The 23,130-nt window shown below is 44.3% G+C and overlaps 1 protein-coding gene across 1 annotated transcript in view; it reads right to left on the reverse strand.

The window, feature by feature from the left end:
• Positions 1–2,475: 2,475 nt before the first annotated feature.
• The window catches only part of LOC144790919 (2'-5'-oligoadenylate synthase 1-like), a 129,663-nt gene continuing 109,008 nt past the window's right edge, over positions 2,476–23,130 (reverse strand). The window contains exons 3-5 of the mRNA XM_078665555.1: positions 11,787–11,962; positions 3,508–3,760; positions 2,476–2,549 (exon numbers count right to left, since the gene is read on the reverse strand). Coding sequence (XP_078521681.1) covers positions 2,476–2,549; positions 3,508–3,760; positions 11,787–11,962 — 503 coding nt within the window. The remainder of the gene's footprint in view (positions 2,550–3,507; positions 3,761–11,786; positions 11,963–23,130) is intronic.

Consider the following 23,130-nt stretch of genomic DNA (forward strand, 5'->3'; position numbering starts at 1 on the left):
AATATGCCCTAGGGTAGACCTTCTTGGAGGTCAGAATCACTCTGGTGTACCTAATTTGTGCTTCAGATTAGAGATCCCCAGGCTTCACAAATAGCAGCAATGAGAATACCGATCCACAAGTTAAGAGCCAGACTATGGAGTAGTAGCACTTCAAATGAACTGTAGGATATCTTTAGTTTAGGTACAATACAGGAAATTACTATTTAGACTAGGCTGCCTACGGGTAAGGATAGGACAGTCTGTGGTTGGGAGAATGATTGATGTAATAATCTGAATAAGAACCTGATGTCAAGTGGTTCAGATAATTTCGAAATCTATTTGTGCAGGGACTCTTATTAAGATCTGTGTAGAGTTTACCACACCCAGTAATTACCTGGTGTGATAAAGTACTCAACACTTCAGTTTTACCTATGTACATTTCAGCAAGGTCAAACCTGCAAGTTATCTACCCAGACATACACATTTGCGTTTGAAAAGCACCAACATCTACATGTTATGCCTCCCTTTGAAGGGCTAAACTGATATTAGGTGATAAATATTGTTCCAAATAAATACCAAACCCCGGGGAATCAGATTCCACTGGGTATGATAACTATCCCCAAGCCCTCTGAGGCACTTGTAATCATGGCCCTCTGATGAGGTCTGACTGGCAGTGAAGACTGCAATGACTGAAAAAGTGGGTTATTTGTGATAGGGGGTCTTACTCCCGCAGGAGGCAGAACTTGATGTGCTGGAGTTTTATTCAGAATATGAAATGATGCACTGCTTGAATGTGACTGTATGAGGGAGAGATTTTAAGGTGTTTACAGAAAGAACCCAGAGGAATAGAAAAAAAAAGTGATGGGCAGAATGCTTTATTAATGTTAGCCACTGGTAATTACTTGGGTCTTTAATTTTTTGCCCACCATTTACCCTCCGCATCAGTCCTGCTTCAATATTAACAATTCAGCCCGAACTGCTAAACCAGGCCCTCTCTGAACTGGAACATAAGTAACCCAAGACCGGTTTCAGCCAAAGGTATTACCAGTCAAGGGTCCTGTGCACACTGTGCCAGGGGAACCACGCTGCACCCGGCTGAAGGCCAAAATCAGTCTGGGGTTGCTTATAACTGGGTATACTATGAGGTGGCATGGTGGAATTAAAATGAAAGGTTGGAACGCTACCCCGACTGATTGCCAGTGATTATACTGTTGGCAAACATTCCTTTCACCACTTTTGGGTGTTTGAGAGAAAGAACCATACCTGGCTATGACGAAGTGTTGAGATGAGCATTTTGTGTTTAACTATGCAGAGAAGTAGATAGGTAAACACCTTCAAGTATTATTGCCATATGTATGTGCATATTCAGAAAGAATAACTTAAGTGTACCATGAGATCTTAGTTGAGATTAAGTGTCAGAGAAGCTGCTGCTTTCACACAATAGGCTTCCTTTATTACAGGTACCAAGAAAGATCCTAGCAGTAGCTATCATACAAGTTTGATGAACTGCATGCTATGTGTGAAGGCTAAAGTGTAAGCAACTCACTTTCATCTGTAGTGCAGATACATTCAAACAAGCTAATTATGCAGAAGTCTCACAAGCTTTTCCTCAAAGCATCCAGAAAGTATTGAACACTCACTAATGAAATCTGAGGAGTTCATACATTCAATCAATCAATAACAATGAGGGTTACGTTATGTGTATTTGTAAAGTCCACTATCATTCACACTGTTATCCCGGTGCAATGCAGGTGCGTGTGCCAAGCCCTGCCTATGGTGCATTGGTTAATGGAAAAGTCAGGTCTTCGGCTTCTTGCAGAATTCAAGAAGAGAGAAGGAGGCTTTGATTTGAAGTAGGAGGTTGTTCCATGCTTTGGGAGCAATGCAAGAGAACGCCTGTCCTCAAGATCTGGTTCTGTGATTATGTGGGATGTGAGTGAGTCGGAGTCCTGCAGAGCCGAGGTGTCTAGGTGTTTGGGGGAAGGAGATGCAACTCTTCTGATGGTTTTTACAGACTGACAAAACTACTAGATGCTTGTGAGTGCCTGTTCATGAGTCTATGTGTGTATATATACGTAAGAGCAGGACTGGAGGTACTGCCAACAGCAATGCTCTAGTACTATTAATATGCACCGATCAGCATCAAGGCTAATGCGAAGGTAGCAGGCTACCTGAACTCACCAGAGTAAGAGAGCATCATACTTGCAACTCTGATACCCCAAAACACCTATTGGCAATTCAGTAAGTAATTACTATAGCTATGTCCTCCTAGGAAGGGGTTGGGGGAAGGAACTGAACATTAAAATCCTGAATCCTGTACATCCCCTGTAGAACAATGATACACAATCTCGTGCATAGATTCATACATTCTTCTGGGATAGATCTGAACCAGTGCGGTCCAAACAGCAGACCTAGACCCACTCACCATGTGATCCCAGAGCAGAGCCTGACCGGGGGAGGTTTTTATCTTCATTTGGCACAAGCAATTTTCAGCCTTTATGGCAACTGCCTCCCAGTTGTATCCTTCTCCCAAATTCCCTGTTGGATCTGCTGGATCCAGAATAACAGGCCTGAAACGTAGAAAGAGGAGGGTAAGAATAAGCTTCCACAGAATAAGAAAACACTCCACTCCAGTCACAGAGCTTCTAGGGTGGTATCATGCCATAAAAATATCATTATATTATATTACATTATATTTTTATTGAGGATCCAGGGAGTGAATGACAAAAGGATGAAGTGACCAAAGGAGGGATATAAGAAATAAAATTACCTAAAACGGGTATAGCATTAACAGAGAAAGGGAAGGTAAAGGCATAAACAACTAACCACGGCACAAAAAACTTAAAATTTCTAAAATAGCCCCTGTCTGTGCCAGCTATGTTAGTAGGTACCTTATTTTGTTTACACTTTTGTCACAAATCTATTACATTGAAATATATTAACAGCAAATTAATTATTTAAAAGGTGTTTGAAATGATAAAACACAAATTAAAAACAGAAGCATTCAGAGGCCGTTATCCAGTGCACAGTTGGTTATTTAGACGACTGGAAATCAATTAAAGATTACAGCTCTAAAGCTCTTCTATTCAGGCTAGGTGGGGGGGGGGGGCAGATCTCAGAAGGAAGCGTAGAGAAGTGAGGATTGTTATTTGTATTGAAAAGAAAAAGAGATATTTGGCAGTTGGAGGTCTCCCTCCCCCAACATTTTCAATGTAAACAATATTTCAGAGCAAGACACTGGAGTTACTAATCTTTAGGCAAGCCTATTTAAGGGTAGGTAATTTCTGTGAGTGTATTTTTCTACGAAATATGTTCTTCGAAACCCTATAGATCGACTTGAGCTGCCTACAGACATTGTTGATTTCTAAATATGGGAGTCTTGCAAGTTGCAGTCTTAATGCCCTTTGGGCTAGAGATCACAGTGGTACCTATGATATAGTGTAAGTGATTGAGTGAGGTAAACATACAGCCTGGCACACTGCCTTGGTTTATTTACCTCCTTCATGGATAGATTTGTAAAGTACAGACCTGGGTTTGGCCAGCTGACCTCTGATGAACTCTGCCAACTCCATGTGGTCCTCCAAGTTATAGTACTTTGTCCATAGACGCAGAGGTTTTTATAGTTGCAGATCAGCTCCAAGAAGTTCCGGAAGGCTTGAGCCATATTGAATCCCTCTTGCCCGCCAGACCCTTCCTGCCAGGCATAGATGCTCAGAAGTTCTAGAGCATATTTTGGTGGAAGGTTCTTCAGTTCCTTCTCTTTCTTCACTTTCATCAGCTTCTGTAAAAATAGAAGAATGGTGGTCAGATGGAGCGAGTGGGAAGAGTTTTGGAGAGCTGACAATACTGTAGCGTCTTGTTAGTTCTACTGAGTGAACTACAGTGGTGTGAGTGAGACTCTTCTGATAAGTTTCCACTTAGTTGTACAGGACCGTCGCAGCAGGAGGTTCCTCTTCCATCAGTGCAAAAATACATCAGCAAGTTTAGTGTACTCCCCCACCTGTGCTGCATCAGTGCTACTGAACTCCAGCAGTGTGGACTTTTTCCAGATAGATTCTGTCTGTGCTCTAGGACAATGGTTCTAAACCTGCGGTCTGCGAACACCTTAAGAGCCAAAAGATTACCCAGGAAGTTTGTGACTATTTACAAAATTAAATAAAGTTGGAAAATTAATATACACATGCAAATGTGCAAGATTTAAAATTGAAAATGTTAAAACGCTTTGTAAATGTAAAGGAATTTGAAATTGGAGACGAACAATTACGTTTCTATCCTTAGCTTGAATTATGAGAGCAACAGAAGTACAGCAAGCGGAATCTAATATGGATCGTTGGTGGCCTCAATTGAAACACTAGAATGAGCAAGAAAAAAGAGAGGATGGATTAGGAGCCCAAAAGAAATTGCATGAGTTTAATAATCAAGGATTTAGATTGATTAGGGGCCAGATGTAGGTAGCCAAATACCGGTCGGTAACGGCCGAATTCGGCCGTTACCGACCGGTATTTGGCTACCGAGATGTAGGGGCAGGTAAACTGGGCAAATCGGTAATTTTACCGAATCTGTAAATATACCGGTCGGTAAATTTACCGACCGGTATTTTTACAGAATCGGTAAAATTGATATGTAGGTGGGACTCTTCTGAGTCCCACAAGGCCTAAGAAATCGGTATTTTACCATCAAATTCAATTTGATGGTGAAATACCGATTCAGGTGTGCATGCACATGTGTGCATGCACACCTGTGCCATATGACAGGCAGACCTGCCCTTAGGGCAGGTATGCCTGCCATATGGCCCCCGAACCTTTTTTGGGGGTGCTAGAGGGTGTCAAAGTGACACCCCCTGCACCCTTGCCAAAAATCGGTATTTACCGATCGGTAAATACCGACCAGTAATGCCCCATTCATTCCTATGGGCTTCAAAGCCCATAGGAATGAATGGAGCATTACCGGTCGGTATTTACCGAATCGGTAAATACCGATTCTTAACGATTCGGTAAATGGAACATCTGGATGTTCCTACATACCCCCACTTCTTATTTACCGATTCTTAATTACCGAATCGGTAAAATTCGGTAATTAAGAATCGGTAAATAAGTTTTACCTACATCTGGCCCTAGATCTCTTAACATTAGACTCTCAGAAAAGTTCCTGTAAATATTTCTTTTGTAATTCTAATAATTTTGGACCCAGGTAAATAATGTGACCAATTAATTTATTTTTTATAGTCATACAGCCTGCATTCGGTGTTGCCAGTACAATGGGTATTCCATGTTCCTTGAAACAGGAAAACTGGTATATATAATATAGACTGAATTTCATTTTTACATAGCCTTCCAATTAGGAGTCTAAAACCAGGTGTATGTGTTTGTATTTAAAAAATAACAGTAGGTCTTCTTCACAATTATTTTATAAGAGAATCTTCTGACTCTCAGTGGTAGCGCGGTTGAGCCGTTGCATGGGGGGATGAACACAGGCTCACAACTCAAAATACATGCAGCAGCAATAAATGATTATCCAGTCAAGTACTTTCTTTTATGAAAAAAAGTATTTATATACCAACACAAAGTATAATATACCATTGACAAACAATACACACAGTCCCCTGAGGTCAGGGTTTTAGGGTCAGATGTAGGAGCCAAAATACCGGTCGGTAACGGCCGAATTCGGCCGTTACCGACCGGTATTTATGATTCGGCATGTAGGGGCCATTATTTTACAGAATCTGTAAATTTACCAATTCTGTAAAAAACCGAATCGGTATTTTTACCGATTCGGTAAATCCAAATGTAGGTGGCACTTCACAGAGTGCCACAGGCCCTTAAGAGTCGGTATTTTACCACCCAATCCTATTGGGTGGTAAAATACCGAATTCAGGTGTGCATGCACATCTGTGCATGCACACCTGTGCCATGTGGCACACAGACATGCCCTTAGGGCATGTCTGTGTGCCACATGGCACACATGCCTGTATTTGGGGTGCTAGAGGGTGTCAAAGTGACTCCCCCTGCACCCTTTCAGGATTAGGTATTTATTTACCGATTCGGTAATGCCCATTGATTCCTATGGGCTTCAAGGCCCATAGGAATCAATGGGCAATACCGATTCGGTATTTACCGAATCGGTAAATACCGAATGTTTCCGATTCGGTAAATGAAAATACAATTTTACCTACATCTCCCACCTTCTTATTTACCGATTCATAAATACCGAATCAGTAAAATTCGGTATTTATGAATCGGTAAATGAGAATTACCTACATCTGGCCCCTAGTGTTTTAGCAGGCAGGATCCTGAGTCCCACTCTCCTCTCGCTAGTGGTAGTGGTTATTCCCCATTCACAATAGGTGCCATTCATGTTAAGACACACTAGTAGTCCGAGTCTCAGGAGTCCCACTTAGACTCTTGATCAATCATTTATTGAACACAGCAAATCAGGTCTGATCAGTCAAACATTATTAAGTCAAAAGTGTTCCAGCACTAAATGCTATATGGTCGGCTAGTTCCCCCGGGCCTTCTGACCCGTAAATCAGTCTTACTCACACCAGCTGGGCCTGCACACTGGAATCTCCAAGCATGCCTCCTTCACAAGTACTGAAGTGCCAGTAGCTTTCTCAGGCGAATTCCTCATAGGTGTCCGAGAGTTTTCCCACGCAGTCCTGCAGAGGCAGCAGCCGGGGTGGTGGGGTCCTCGACACCCCACCGATGCTGGTAGATTTCCTTGGATCCTCCCCAGAGGTATGTGGGGGGGGGTGGATTCAACTCTCCTGGGGATGGTCCTCAGTCGGGTCTTGGGCTCTTATTGGTTTCCACAGCAATCCCTTCCTCTCTACGACTGTCTTGGCCAGACTACGCTTCTTGCCTTTTCCAGGTGTCCCCACGTGGCATACACGGTCACAGTCCTCACTCTGCACACAGACTACAAACCGATTAGCACAGCAGCAATTTTCCAGTTGCCCCACCTGGCATACAGGGTTGCCGACTTAAATCTATACAGGGCCATGGCCCGATCTGTGCAGCTGCAATCTCCTATCACCTCAGTACAAGGATGCAATTGCGAGGATCCCCTGCTGGACCTCACTCTCTCCAACGCTCTCCTCTTCTTAGCAGGGCACACTGGTCTTGGCAAGCAAGCAGACACTGCTGCTCCAGGCTCCAGGGGCAGATGATTTTAGATTTCCTGGGTGATGTTCCCTCACCGAGCTGGGAGACTAGCAGGTCTAGGCCCCCAGTCCTGATTAGATGAAGAAATTGTGCAGAGTTTCACCTCTTTGCACACCCCAACTAGCTGGTTGACATTTGACAATTTTGAGGGCATTTAGCTCCCCTTCTTATAGTCCATTTCCAGACTCCAAATGTGATTTAGAGTTTGAGTCTTTAAAATTAATGTTGGTGCCTGCTTCCTTTTGAAGTGGCTTCTTCTCCGCCATAACATTCCTCCAGAAAGTAGTCTGTCATAGCAGGGGTGATTCCAAATCTGATAGCCACACAACATTGGCCGTGGGAGTGACCATAGTTTCACACTGGGATATCAGCCACAGTGATATGTGCATCAAGCCTTTACCCCAGGGCCTCAGCCCTACACTTTATGATTACGTTATCAGGCCCATCTACTTCCTGAGATGCGTCAAGGCCCTTTTCCAGTGACCTCTCTGTGAATCAAAGAGCACCATTTGAAGAAGACTGGAGAGCCTGGCTCTCCCTTCTTCCAGTGTGTCATACCCAGTTCACAGGAATGTAGCCATCCACAAATCTGTCTTGGGGATTCCTCTACGACCTCATGCTCCTCCAGTTAGCCCAGGGTCTCCCAAAATGGAACCCAGAATCTTCCAAATACCGCAATATTCACAGGTACACATACACCCAGCACATGCATATAACATACAAACACTGTACAGCAATACATATGCCATCCATTGTACCCTTCACAGGCATATATGCATCCAGCAAATGTATATAACACACACATCCTGTGCAACGCTGCATACCACCCCAATTTAGGCCAAAGGTGAGTTAAGCACACAACAGTGAAACTTTATATTAGTGAGCCTGTAAGCCTCACTCCTGTGACACAGGTAAAAAAAAGGCCTGTTCACTTCTACTGATAATGACACAGTATTGTATCACCACAGCACTTACGCTGGTTAATGCCTGGTACAGGCAATAGTCGTTTTTCACCACTATGAGGGTGGCACTTTGGGTGCCCCGTCTGGTCTTACAAGACCACAATCTATGAGAACGGCCTATGTCAGGGCACACACGCATGGTCCGTGTTCCACCATGACAATGAAAATCAGCATCAAAGATCCAGAGTCATTACAGTTGAGGCATTCAGGGCAGGGATTCATGTTTACAGCAGTTGGGGTCGTTTTTATTATTTAATTGTTTTTATAAGTAGTGGAAGGTCCATTCCCCCTTTTCTATGGTTCTCTATTTTTAAGTCTTCCAGGTTTAGGCACTTTAGAATGTCAAAGTTTGCTCTACTGCATTTGCAAATAAAATTACGTCTGGCTGAAGTGTGATACACCTACTGTGATTACAGGCTTAATTCCAGGTGTAGTTTACTTTGTGGAGTCGCGGAGCATAGGTTAATCAGGGAACTGATGGCTTTCATATAGATTGTATTCATATCAGTTACTATTCACATATGCATTTAATTTCCTTGCTCCTTTTAACATCCTAAGGGATGATTCAAAATGTAGATGACTCTCTAACACTGCAAGGGCAGTGGGAGGCTGATCCAAACTTTCCCAAACTAAAGGCTGACAAAAAGTCCGCCCTATACTACCTACAAAGATTGCAACTAGTAACCAGTTGAGAGGTGCCCTCCAGTGCCGAAGTGGGCTGCCCCATACAACATCTCTATAAGTTTTTTTCTTGAACCCTTGAGCTCTGTTTAACATTTAAATCTGCCACTTGTCAGACCTACAAATTAGTAGACATGTTTACTGCAGCGGTGAATTGTCTAGACCTGGGGAGAATCCCACCTGTACGGCCTATTTTGAAATATACAGAATATGACAATGAAAATCCAGTCTTACAAAAATACCGAAGTAGCAGCTCCAAAATCATCTTCCAACCCAATGAAAACTCAGATCAAATTTGTCAAAACTTTGCAAGAAAAATTCAACAACTGTTAGACGTTCATAAACAGATGGAGACATCAACTTGGGAGATCAAACATAGGAACGTTTCAAAAGAGCGGTATTCAATCTACATAAATTACAAGATGAAATTAAATGAATGGAAAATTTAAATAGATTGTGAATTTAGTCGTGTATACTATTGTCAGAGAAATCTAATAAATCAGGAAAATCTAATAATTCCCATTTGATGTTATTCTCTATAAAGGTGCAACACAGTGTTGTCCAGTTTCAAAACAACTCCAATAAATCCCGGAGAAAGAAGAAATAATTGTCTGTTTGAACTATGACATTTTGGGATAGTGCTTTGTTTCTGCTGCTGCAGATATACATTATGATTGGGAGAACAAACACACGACCTGAATGTCTGCGAAGACTGTAGTGATGATGTCCACGCAGATGATGAAGTAAAGATGTTTATTAGTTATTAAGTAGTTAAGATGGTAATAACGCCCCACCAGGAACATCTAGCATGATGCTCAGCCCAATGCTAACTGTCATCTACAGTCCCACAGAGCCCCAACATTCTACAATACATCATAGCTGGAGCATTCCACAAGCTGGGGTAGAGAAGGAGATAATATGCAAAGCATAAACAGGATGCAAGAATACTACATTTTCCCCTTTTGTCCGAATTGAAAACAAACAGAGAAAGAACACAGATCAAAAAGAACTTCGGTAAGAAAGAATCAAGGAAGGTAAAACAAACAGAAGAATAAAACCCATCCTCCTTTAAAATAGGAACATGAATAAGTCAGGCAAACTTACAAGAACCTATCCACTCTCCCTTCAATAACAGAAGAAAGATAAGAAAACAGCAGAAAGGAAGACGAAAATTGAAAATACCAACGGCTAAACGACATGCACACCTACTGGCCAGACAGGAATGCAAGACGGATAGACAATAGTATAAGAACCAAGATAGCGTTAAAAGTCCAACTCTCAAATATATATATATGGTAAAGAACCACAATACGAGAGTGAGAACAATATAAAAACAAGAGAAAACAGATAAAATTGCAACATCAATAGAAGTGAAAATTACCCATTCTCTCATCAAAAAGTTAAACATAAGCATGTAGAAAAACTATTACAAAAAAGAAAAACTCTCCCACAAGAGGGATTTAGCATTTCAAGCGTTTGCGGGAATAAAACCCAACAAAATCCCTTAGCACTAAGAAAATGGGACTTAGGGCTAAAATTAGAAACCTAGGTGGGACTAACACCCCCTAAACAGGTGGGACTGACACCCCCTAAACATAAGTAAGTCCCTTAGTACTGAGAAAATGGGACTAAGACCAAAATTAGAAACATAGGTGGGAGTAATACTCCCTTGCCAGGTGGGATTGACACCCCCTAAACCTAGGTGGGACTAACACCCCCTAAACAGGTGGGACTGACACCCCCTAAAAATTGGATGATTAGATATAATCCAATTTTTTGTATAGGTGGGACTCAAACCCCCTATAAAAATTTATGAATGAGCCTGAAGTCCAGAAAAACCACAAACTTTAAAAATAGGATATGGGACTTAAAACCCACCCCTAAGGACTATGGGACTGTAACCCATTCCTACAGACAAAAATACATAGCGTCAGCACAAAACTTTGAAAATAGGATATGGGACTTAAAACCCACCCCTAAGGATTATGGGACTGCAACCCATTCCTACAGACAAAAACACATAGCGTCAGCACAAAAGATGGCAATTACATCAAAAGCAAATTTTAAATTGTAAAGTACTCTTTTGCAAGAGTTAAAAACACAGTGCTCTTATAAATAAATAATTAATTGAACGTTTATCACTTAAACCCAGCCCAATGCTAACTGTCATCTACAGTCCCACAGAGCCCCAACATTCTACAATACATCATAGCTGGAACATTCCACAATCTGGGGTAGAGAAGGAGATAATATGCAAAGCATAAACAGGATGCAAGAATACTACATAGACATCTTGCAGTGTGGCCACATTTTGAAGTTCAAATGGATCTGTGTTTACTGTATTTGTGAAATTGGTTCCCATGTCCAAACTGGCTAGCCTAGAAACAGGATTAATTTACTGCTTGTGGGTGGTGAGAGGTTTCATACTAAAGTATACAAAAACTAATGGCTGGAGTTCTTGAATTAATCTCAGCCACTGGTAATTACTCAGGCTGCATCACAGTCCATCATTATTTTGAACACCATGCCACATCAGACAGGACCCAGCTATATGCAAATTAGTCTTGACCCTGCTCCTGTGGGAGCAGTCCAGCCGAACTGCCAGGCCAGGTCCTCCCTGAACCAGAACACAATCAGGAGATGCAGCATGTGGGCTCAAGAAGAAGGACTCCAGCAATCTGGGCTTCCACATCATTTAAGTGTCCCATCAGAATTATAACACTACACCTGCAAAAAAGGCATACCAGCAGTATGAACGCTCTCCCCTGACCTGTCCTCGTTACAGGTCTTGCAAGTGTGGCCTTCTTCCCAGCAGTCACTTATCAGTGCTACAGGATGCATGCAATGTGGTTTTCTCAAGCAATGGCCTTTAGGTGGTCAGGAATCCATTTGTGAGCTTACTCAGCTAGTGTCCTCTCAGTAGTGTAGGAAACCCATGAGCTTACAGCATACTGTTTTTACCACAAACCCTGCCCCCAAGTTACACTGTGCCGTACATCCGTACCATCTTGTACCAGTGCTTCACCAGCCGGATCAGACTCTTGACTTTGGTGGGGAGGGAGACAATGAAATCCCTCTGGATCTCCGTGAAACTTGTGGAGAAGTTCTTACTTGGCGACCAGTTCTCTATGAGTTTCACATAAATCTCAGGGTCCACTTTCATTCCTTTTTGAAGCTGACCTATCGGGAGAAGAAAAGGAAAGAAGTTAATAACTCACTGCCTGCTCTTCTCCGTGTGCTCTAAATCCCTGAGGAACTAAGCAACCTCAACCACTTACATACTATTGTAAGGAATTTACACAAAAGTGACCAATGAACATTCATTATCCAGCTGGTAAAGTCAAAAGCCGAAACCATACATATAGCTTCCTATAACTGTCCCTGATACCGTGGAGAGTGTTTCTGAGATTTTTGCCTACAGAGAGTCAAGTTCAATAGTTCAGGACAGGTGAGCAAGAACACAGACACAGAAGGAAAATGCTCCTTACCAGTATGCATCTGTTCTTGGCATGTAGAGCTGCAGATTCACACACTATGCATAGATCGCCATTTGGTGTTGGGCCCGGATGTTTGCAGTTCGTTATTGTCCTGGAGCAAGTCTTTAGAAGTAACAAGATAGATGTCTCCTCCTTTTGACAATAGTGCACATGAGCATCGACTCCATCTTCAGATTGTTTTTTCGCCAAGAAGGGAAACGATGGAGCTTTGTGAGAAACATAAAGGGATGTCCATGTATGTTGTATCTAATTAAGATAATACTGGAACAGATAAAGGTAGCCGGGGAGGTGGATGGGCGTGTGCGAATCTGCAGCTCTACATGCTAAGAACAGATGCAGATCACACACTATGCATAGATTGCATGACAGTACTGTCCCTTTAGCGGCGACCACCAGTATCTGTTGCAGTAGTCCGAAATAGTGTTTTGAGTACAGCCTGGCCCACAGTAGCTTGTTGTTTTGCTTGCACATCTACACAATAGTGTTTTGTGAATGTGTGTGGTGTAGATCATGTAGCTGCTTTGCAGATATCATCTAATGGTATGTTTCCTAAAAAAGCCATGGAAGCCCCTATTTTGCGAGTGGAATGGGCTTTAGGGGGATCGAAAGTGTACATTTTGCTTTGTGATAGCAAATTTGTATACATTTGACGATCCAACTTGCAATTCCAGACTTTGATATGGGATTGGCTTTATGTGGTGGTGAGAAGGAAACAGAAAGCTGTTTTGTTTTACGAAAAGGTTTTGTTCTATCAATGTAGTAAAGAAGTGCTCTTTTTACGTCTAGTGCATGAAGAGCTCTTTCTGCAACTGTTGGTGGTTGCAAGAAGAATACTGGCAACTCTATAGATTGGTTGTGATGGAAGGGAGTTATAACTTTTGGAAGGAATTTGGGATTTGTTCTGAGAACCACTTTGTTATGATGGAGTTGTAAGGAAAATGCTACTTACCAGAATGCATCAGTTCTTGGCATGTAGAGCTGCAGAGTTTCACACTGAGCATTAGATCGCCACCTGGTGTTGGGCTCGGATGATTGCATGTTGTTGTCTTCTTGGAAGTAGTCTTTGTAGTCACAAGATAGGTGACTCCTCCCTTGGACAATAGTGCGCAGGGGCATCGACTCTATCCTTAGATTGTTTTTCGCCAAATTGGGAAATGATGGAGTCAGTAGAAAATAGAAAAGAGATGTCCATGTGTGTATATCTAAGTAAGATAAAACTGGAACAGATACAGGTCCTGGGGAGGCGGGTGGGCGTGTGAAACTCTGCAGCTCTGCAAGCCAAGAACAGATGCATACTGGTTATTAGCATTTTCCGTTCGAGGCACATGAGCTGCAGATTTCACACTGAGCATTGACTATACAGCAGTACCTCCCTTAGCGGTGGTCGCCTGTATCTGTTGCAGTAGTTTGAAATAAAGTTTTGAGGACAGCTTGTCCTACAGCAGCTTGCTGCTTTGCTTGTACATCAACACAATAATGTTTTGTTAAGGTATGTATGGTAGACCATGTTGCAGCTTTGCATATGTCTTCTAGAGGAATGTTTCCTAAGAAAGCCATAGAGGCTCCTAATTTGCGTGTGGAATGCGCTCTAGGAGGGATAGTTAGTGTACGTTTTGCTTTTTGATAGCATATTTGTATACATTTTACAATCCACCTTGCAATGCCAGCTTTGGAGATGGGGTTGCCTTTATGTGGTGGAGAGAAAGCTACAAATAATTGTTTACTCTTTCTAAATGTTTTTGCTCTGTCAATGTAATAGAGAAGGGCTCTTTTTACATCTAGGGTGTGTAGAGCTGTTTCCGCTACAGAGTCTGGGTTTTGAAAAAACACTGGCAACTCTAATGATTGGTTTAGATGAAAAAGAGTAATAACCGTAGAAATTTTGGATGTGTTCTTAGGACTACTTTGCTACGATGTAATTGTAGAAAAGGTTTTTGTATAGTGAAGGCTTGATTCTCACTAACTCTTCTGAGTGAGGTAATGGCAATAAGGAATGCTGTTTCCATGTAAGGAATTGCAATTCACATTTGTGTAAAGGTTCAAATGGTGGTCCCTTGAGCCAGGTAAGAACAACGTTTAAGTTCCACACTGGAGAGGGTGGTAACCTAGGAGAATTATTCTTTTTAATCCTTCCATTAATGCTTTAATTGCTGGTACTCTAAATAGTGACAGGTGATGTCTATTTTGGAGGTATGCAGCAATGGCTGCAAGATGAAGCCTTATAGATGAATAGGCTAGATTATATCTTTGCAAATGTAGAAGGTAGCAGATAATATTTTGGATAGAAGCATCCAATGGATCAATTTGGTTATTAGTGCAGTAAATGGCAAATATTTTCCATTTTGTTGCATAGCACGCTCTAGTAGTAGGTCTTCTGGCTTCTTTAACCCCTTCGGTGCTGATGACAAAGCCAGCTCGTCATCAACGTTACCTGCGCTGCGCGGATGACGAGCTGGCTTTGTCATGATCAAGCCATTTTTTAAATTCCCGCTTACAGCGGGAAAACGCGGTAGCACGGTAGGGGTTAATGATATTCATACAGTGTGGTGGTAGGTTAAGATAACCAAACTCTAAGACTTCAGGTGCCAGATCGCTAGATTCAGTTGTGTTGGATCTGGGTGTCTGATGTCTTCATGGTTCTGCCTTAGAATTGATGGTGTCAGACACAGCTTTTGGTGTGGAACTAGAGATAATTCTAGCAATGTTGTGAACCATGCTTGGCGTGCCCATGTGGGAGCTACTAAGATCATCTTGAGAGATTGTTGTCTTAGTTTGCGCACTACTAGTGGTATCAGTGGAATTGGCGGAAAAGCGTACGCAAATCTGCCTGACCAGTTCATCCATATGGCATTGCCCTCGGACAACGGGTGTGGAAACCTGGCAGCGAAGGTTGGGCATTTTGTGTTTTTGTGTGTGGCAAACAGATCTATGTCTGATTGACCCCACTTTTGAAAGAACGGTTGGAGAGCTTGAGGATGTAGTTCCCATTCATGAATCTGTTGTGTCTGCCGACTTAACAGATCTGCTATCTGGTTGTGAACTCCTGGAAGGTGTTCTGCCAAAAGATAGATCTTTTGTGGAATGGCCCACCTCTAGATGTTCTGTGCAAGCTGGGACAGTTGCAGAGAGTGTGTCCCCCCCTGTTTTATATAGTACATGGCTGTCATGTTATCCGTCCAGATTAATACAGCTTTGTTTTCTACATGTACTTGGAATGACTTGAGCGCTAAGAATATCGCTAGCAGCTCTAAGTGGTTGATGTGGAGCTCTTTTTGTTGAATGGTCCATCGACCCTGCGTTGTATGGTGTAGGAGATGGGCTCCCCATCCTGTTAGTGATGCGTCTGTTGTAAGTATTATTTGTGGAAGAGGCTCGAGGAACTGCTGCCCTCTGGACAAGTTTTTGGTGTTCCACCACTGCAGAGAGCGATGTGTGCGGCTGTCTACCAACACCAGGTCTGTAAGTTGTCCTTGAGCCTGGTTCCACTGTTGTGCTACACATTCTTGCAATGGGCGCATTTGCAGTCTTGCATTTGGTACAATAAAAATGCAGAACGCCATCATGCCTATTAGTCTCATCAACACTCTGGCTGGGAGAGAGTGTTAGTTTTGAAACCTTGTGACTAAGGTTTGAATGCACTGTATCCTGGCTGGACTGGGATACGCTAGAGCTGTAGACGTGTTTATGGTAGCCCCTAGATATTGATGTATATGAGAGGGCTGCAGATGTGACTTGGTGTAGTTGATTGTGAACCCCAAGTTGTGCAACGTTTGAATTGTTTGAGATGTGTGTTGGACACACTGATTGAATGATTTGGCTTTTATGAGCCAATCGTCAAGATATGGGAAGACAGGTATTTGTTGTCTTCTGACATGTGCTGCTACAACTACTGTAGCATCCAGCTACAATAACTACAGACACGTGGGGTTACCTTAACTGGAGCTTTATTACACACTTCTTGCTCCTACCCTGTCCCTACTCTAACTGTCCTTGGTTCCTGTTCTCCGGCTCCTCCTGTTCCTGCTCCTCCCTCTGACTCCACCCCCCAACCACTAGACTGCATCCCACAATACTACATCTCCCCCTTTCTTAACAAAATGAGCTTAATGTCCTCAGTGTTCGTAGTTCTTCAATCCACCACACAGGTCGGCGGACAGCCTGTTCTTCAAGCCTCAGTAGTGTTGAATCCGCGGTGGGCTTGACTTTGGTCAATCTTCCTGTTGTCTTAATCGGGGCATTCTTGATCACGTTGCGTGTGAACTGTCTGCTCTCACCTTCCGCGGTCAGTATGTCTCCTTCTAGTGGTGTAGCTACTGTTAGTTCAGATGCTCGATCTCTTTCATGAGTGAATAATGTTCTGGTCCTCTTCCGAGTACCCGCATCTGCTTTTACTTCCGTTTGTCTTGTCCGGTTGAGGGCAACACTGTCCTCCAATTCAGGGTCATGTATATCAGACAGTGTGGTGCTATCTGAGGAGACTGTCTTGGCTTGATTCGATGACTCATTCACAGCCTCGGGTTGTCTGGCCGACTCGTGAGCCGTCTGTGCATAGGCATGTTTCTCTCTCGTCTGATGGTCACTCTTTACTGACGCGTCCGGTTTTCCTTGCGGAGTGACTGGCTGGTCCCTTCCCGTCCGGTGACCAGGGTCCACTGTCTCTGTTTTCCCTCTGTAAGTCCTTTGAGTCAGCCTCGCGGACCCCTTCAGGGGTGACGGTGTCTGATCTGTGTCCAGATATACTTGTGACTGACCTGGCAGGTTGTCTTGTGGCATGACTGAGTGTTCAGAGTCCTTAGTGTGTGACGTGTTGTTCTTGACGTGAAGGATGTCCTTTGGTTCCATGGTGCGTTTGGGTGGTTGACGCCATGACTGTTGTCGGGACCATGACTCGGTCAACTCACGGGATTGAACAGACGAGCCCTCTGGGTCAGAGAAGTCTCTTGTCGACTTCCAGGATCGGACAGACGTGCTCTCTGAACCAGAGAAGTTTCTAGCCATAAACGTGCCTTCTAGGTCAGAGAAGTCTTTTGTCGACTTCCAGGATCGAACGGACGCGCTCTCTGAATCAGAGGAGTTTCTGGCCATACTCCTTTTGAAGCGTTCCTTTGAGGGTGTATCGGGTGCTGGATGTCTGAAATAAGTGGGCCTTGATGTGTTGTTCAGTGACTCAGGGTTGTCTTTGAAACGATTCTCCGGGCGCCTTCGTCGACTCGTCTTTGGCATTGTTTCATTCGAGAAGTTGTTCAGCAACCACGTGCTTGTTCTTTGTGTTTGCTCTTGAGATTTTCCATCTTTGTCTTTCTCACATGTCAACGACGTCTTCTCAGTTTCTTCGTTGTCCCCGGTGTCATTGATGCGTTGGTCTTTTCCTGTTCGTTGATGGGGAGGGTCGGTTCGTCTTATGCGACCTATTTCTTCTTCCCACTTGTTTGGCGCTCGGATACCCATGATGTGGGTGTGATGTGTTCTCCTGCTGGATGATGTTCCTTCAGACTCATCTTCACAACTTGACGAAAAGTGGTCCTGCGCTGACTTCCAGTTTTGACCATTTTGAGCTTTCCTTCTATAGTTTGTCTTCCTTACTCTCTTGTTGTGTAAGTTGCCATCTTGTCCAGGGGTGCGATCTGTCCCACTTGACGCTCCCTCCTCGTCAGACTTTGAATGGCATCTTGAGGGTGACGAACGCCTTGAGGTTGTCCTTTGACTGATTGACTCGGAGTATTTCCTGTCACTGTGTCTCTCCCGTTGGCCAGACTTTGGATGATACCCTGAGAGTGAAGAACTCCTTGAGGTTGTCCTTTGACTGATTGACTCAGAGTATTCCTTGTCATTGTGTCTTTCCCGTTGTCTTTTCATTGGTCTGCCTTCCCTCTCTTTATTTATTGTTTTGTCTGTTTTCCGAGTTTCATCTGTCCGGGCGACTTGATAATTTGCCTTCAGACTCGGGTCCCTTGATTTGTCTCTTGCCTTGACGTGCATTCCAATTTCAGCCTTCCTGATTATTTCTTCTAGCGACCACTTTCCTCGCAAGATCTTGAGCTTTGTGTCGGGGTTTGCGCAGCCCTCAATTATCCGGAGTCGAACTGCGTCCTCGTTCGTAAAGGTGTTGAAGTGGCAGCCTTGCACCAGGTTTTGCAATCGAGAGATGAAGGTTGGCAATGGTTCACTTGGTTCCTGCCGAGCTGTGTTGAAAGCGATGCGCTCTTGATCCACTGCCGCTTGTGCGGAGAGACGGGCACATAGCTTTTCTTGGAGTCTTTTATAGATTTCTGTGTCCTCTTTGGAAAATGTTTCGATTGGGCATCGGCCCTCTGGACCCACCAAATGGAGGAGCAACGTTAGACATTTCCTCTCTCTTTGTTCACCATTGGCATCCAGGAAGTCACCCAATGTCGCCAGCCATCGGTTCTGTTCAAGACACAGACTCCAGGTATCATACTGCATTCCTGGGGGTGGTGCTCTGAAGCACGGGTTGCGTCGGTATGCTACTTCTTCCTTCGCCATGAGAAGAGGGTTCTGATTGGTTGTATTCAGGCGGGTTGCTCACTCGGCTTCTCGTAGTTGTTTTTGAGTTAATCCTCTTTGGTCAAGGCCTCGGGTCTGGTCATCTGCTGGGGCGTTACTAATCCTTGCAACCACCACCGTATGCGCCAGTGACTAGAACTTGGATTTCCTGCGTTCCGAGATGTCCACTACCCAGCCGCGCTGTGCCGGTCGCAGGGCTCCTTCTCCGCGGTGAGGCTAGTGCAAGTCCTTTAGTCACCTCCGTGTATGTTGTGCTTGTTTCCGGGACCGTCCTTCGCAGTCTTGCCTTCCTCTGAACCTCGTGCGGTTCTGTCCAGTAGCTCCTCCCCTTTACGCTCTTCGGTATGTGTTCACCATCACCTCTGGAGGTGCTCGTGCCGGTTTGCTGTTTCTCGCTAATGTGTGTTTGTTTGCTTTTCCAGTGCTTGTTGGTTTCTACTCGCCACTGCTTGTTTGTTGGTTCTTGACAGTGCTTGTTTCCTTCGATTGGCCAATGCTTGTTTATATGTTCTTATCAAGGCTTGGTTGTTCTTCGCCAATGTTCGTTTGGTTTCGGCCAATGCTTGTTTGGTCTTCCGGTGTCAATGCTTGTTTGTTTGCCAGTGCTTGTTTTATTTCTATCACCAATGCTTGTTTTATTTCTATCGCCAATGCTTGTTTTATTTCTTTCGCCAATGCTTGTTTGTTGCCGATGCTTGTTTGTTCTCCGCCAGTGCTTGTTTCTGTTATGTTCGCCAATGCTTGTTGTTAAACTCAGCTCGCCTGACCTCAAAATGGCCGCCTACAGTTTGCACAGAGAGGATGTCCCAAAAGTTGCCTGACTCAAAGATGGCCGCCGTGGTTATCTGCAGGCACTACTTTCTCTCTCTTCATTCAACCTGATTCTTCACACGGGACTCACCGGCAGTTGCTTGCAGGGTCAGCATACTCCAGATTTGGCTCCCTCTGGTCACTGCTACAATCAGGTGAGGTTGGGGTGGGCTCCCGCCTTACTTTGCAGGGTCCTCGGCGGTGACTTGCCAAGTCTCACGCATCGGGGGTGAGGTGCCAAAGCTCACGCATCGGGGGTGAGGTTTTCCGACGTCGGACCTCACCCGGGCTCAAATTTCAGCGCGCTCAGCAGCGCTTAGCAGCAGACCTTCGTGGGGCGATCCACCCCAGGATTCACTCTTCTCTGGCCACTACAGTCTTCAGGTTGGGTTGGGGTAGGCTCCCAACTCACTTTCGGAGTTCCCGCTCTCCGGTGCCGACAGCGTGCCAAAGCTCACGCATCAGGCGGAGCTCGCGTTTTCGGCGCGAAGGCTTCTTCTTTTCTCGAGCGCTTCAGCGCTCGTGGTAGCGGCTCCCTCTGGGCTCCCACAATGACAGGAGGGGCAGGGTCACCTACTATTTATCTCTCCTTTGGCTGGCAGCATCACCTACAGCAGCAGACTTTCTCTTTTCGACGCTGCAGGGGACAGGGTGTCTTCTTGGGGTTCTGCACGCAGTGGGCTTGCTTATCCCACCCTCGTCGCCAGTTGTAGCATCCAGCTACAATAACTACAGACACGTGGGGTTACCTTAACTGGAGCTTTATTACACACTTCTTGCTCCTACCCTGTCCCTACTCTAACTGTCCTTGGTTCCTGTTCTCCGGCTCCTCCTGTTCCTGCTCCTCCCTCTGACTCCACCCCCCAACCACTAGACTGCATCCCACAATACTACAACTACTAGCCACTTTGTGAACACCCTTGGTGCAGTTGTGACCCGAATTGAAGGACTTTGAACTGATAATGCTGTCCATTTAGGAAAAACCTTAGATACTTCCTGTGAGAAGGATGTATAGGAATATGGAAGTAGGCGTCCTTTGAATCTAGTGTTGTTAAGAAGTTGCCTTGTTGTAGCAGAGGGAGCACTTGTTGTAAAGTGATCATATGAAAGTGATCTGAGTGTATATACTGATGGAGGGGCCTGAGGTCTAGAATTGGTCTCAGTGTCCTGTCCTTTTTGGGTATTAGGAAATACCTTGATGCTGTAAAGGAAATATTTCTATTGCATTTTTCTGAAGAAGTGATAGAACTTCTTGTTTGAGTAGCGTAATATGTTCTGTTGACATTGGACGCTGTTTGGGTTGTATGTGCGAGGGGTAGCTGTAAGTTCTAGGCAGTAGCCATGTTGGATAATTTGTCTTACCCACTTGTCTGTTGTAATGGAATTCCAGACAGGTAGGAACTGTGTTAGTCTGCCCCCTACAGGAGTGGAATGCTGTTGGGGGAGCAGAGGAGAGTCACTTGTTTGTGGTTGAAGAGGTTTGGTAATTGTTATTCCCTCGACCTCTTCCCTTATTGTTGTTGCCTCTGTATCCTCCTCTAAAATATCCTTTACTGGAGGATGTTTGTAAACTGGATTTAAATGAAGCTGAATTGTCTGCTCCAATTTGTTTGGAGCCTCCTCTATAGAAGGAGTGACAAAAGAAACTTTGTGCCTGTGTGGATTGCAGAGCCCCCATTAACTTGGCTGTGTCTGTGTCCTTCTTCATTTTCTCAAGTGCTGTATCTACCTCTGATCCAAACAATTGATGTTGATTGAATGGTTGATTTAAGATGGTAGTTTGCACCTCCTGCTTAAATCCTGAAATGCGTAGCCACGCCACGTCTAAGTAGTACACTAGTGTTTATAGCTCTAGATTTAGTGTCTGCTGCATCAAGTGCACAATTGATGGAGGCATTAGAAATTAACTTGCCTTCTTGTATAAGGTCGTTTGCCTGTGTTTTATATTGATCAGGTAGGTGTTGTAATAGTTTATCTAACTGATCATAGTGAGCCCTATCATATCTGGCAAGAAGGGCTTGTGTGTTAGCTATACGCCATGTGTTGCTAGCTTGAGCAGCTATCCTTTTGCCTGAAGCATCTATCACCTTAGATTCTTTATCAGGGGGTGATGCTTCACCTGATGTCTGTGAGTTTGCTCTTTTCCTAGCATTTGACACTACTAGGGAGTCTAAAGTTAGCTGACCTTTAATGTAGGCAGGGTCTGCAGGAGCAGGTCTGTACTCTTTTTCTATTCTTGTATTTAGAATCCTAGTACGTACAGGATCTTTAAATATTTCTGGAGTATGTTTAATGACTCCTTTAATCATGGGCAGGATCTGAACTGACCTTTGTGAATGTTCAAAAGTGTGTAACAAAACTTCCTCCTCTGCTTCATCTGAATGCATGGTGCCCCCATGATAGATGGCAGCCCTATTCAGTAAATGTCCAAACCCAATATTATCTTCTGGGGGAGAAGGTTTGGAAGGGTATGTGTGCAGGTCAGGAATATCTGGCACATCTTATGGGTTTGGGTACTCCCAGTCTGGATCATCAGTAGGGTAGGGAAAAGGTTCATCTGGGTCTACCCCTCCTCCTATGCTATACTCATCATCATTTTGAGGTGTGTGAGAAGAATGCTGAGGAGAGTGTTGTGGAGAATTTATAGGTGAAATATTAAGGGGAAGAGGAGATGAAGGAGAAGGAAGTACAGGAGAGGAAGGGTGCATAGGCGATGTAGCAGAGTCCTTCTTCTTAACATGCACTGCAGGTGTAGGTGCTGTGTCTGACTTCCTCTTCCTCTGTGGTGTAGTGGACACATGACCTGTTTGAGGATCAATGTAGATTTTCTTTTGCATAGGATCAGGTGTAAAAAGTTCTTCTCCTTGCGGAACCATTGCCGGCACAGATTTTTTCCGCTCCGGGTGTGATTACTGCGTGTCTTTAGCCTTAGGAGCTGTGATAGGGTCCTTTGGCGTACTTTTCGGCACCAAAGGTATTGTTTTCAGAGTGGTAGGCTGTTTCGAGGGCTTTACGGCATCGGAATCAGTCCTTATATTTTTCGGTGCTGAAGAGATTTGCTTTGAAGCGGAAGCTGTTTTCGTCGACTTCGAATCGTCGGAAGCAGGTTTCATAGTTTTGTCTTTTAAAGTCGCTGGTTTCGGGACTGAGGCTTCTTTCGATCTTGGTGCCGAGGGGGCTGGCATGATCGGCACATGCGGTTTGTTCGGTATCGAGCTACCGGAAGGCTTGATTCATTTCTTCGGAGCCGAGCTCGATGGCGGGGCTTTCGAAGTGTTTTTTCGGTCTCGACTGGGCCCCGTAGGCGGAGTGTTGACCTTTGCCTCCGGTTTAGGTGCTGGGCATGGGGCAGGGGCAGTGGTACTCACGCGTTGATCCGATGGTATGGAGTCATCGGAATCTTCTGCCTCAGATACGATCCGGAGATCATCTGAATCCTCTTCTGGAACGAGCGGAGTTTCTTCATCGAAGATGTCCACCGGTTCTGGAGCAGATCTCTTCATTTCGTGTCGACGG

This window comes from Lissotriton helveticus, chromosome 11 (assembly GCF_964261635.1).
Source record: "Lissotriton helveticus chromosome 11, aLisHel1.1, whole genome shotgun sequence".
NCBI lineage: Eukaryota > Metazoa > Chordata > Amphibia > Caudata > Salamandridae > Lissotriton > Lissotriton helveticus.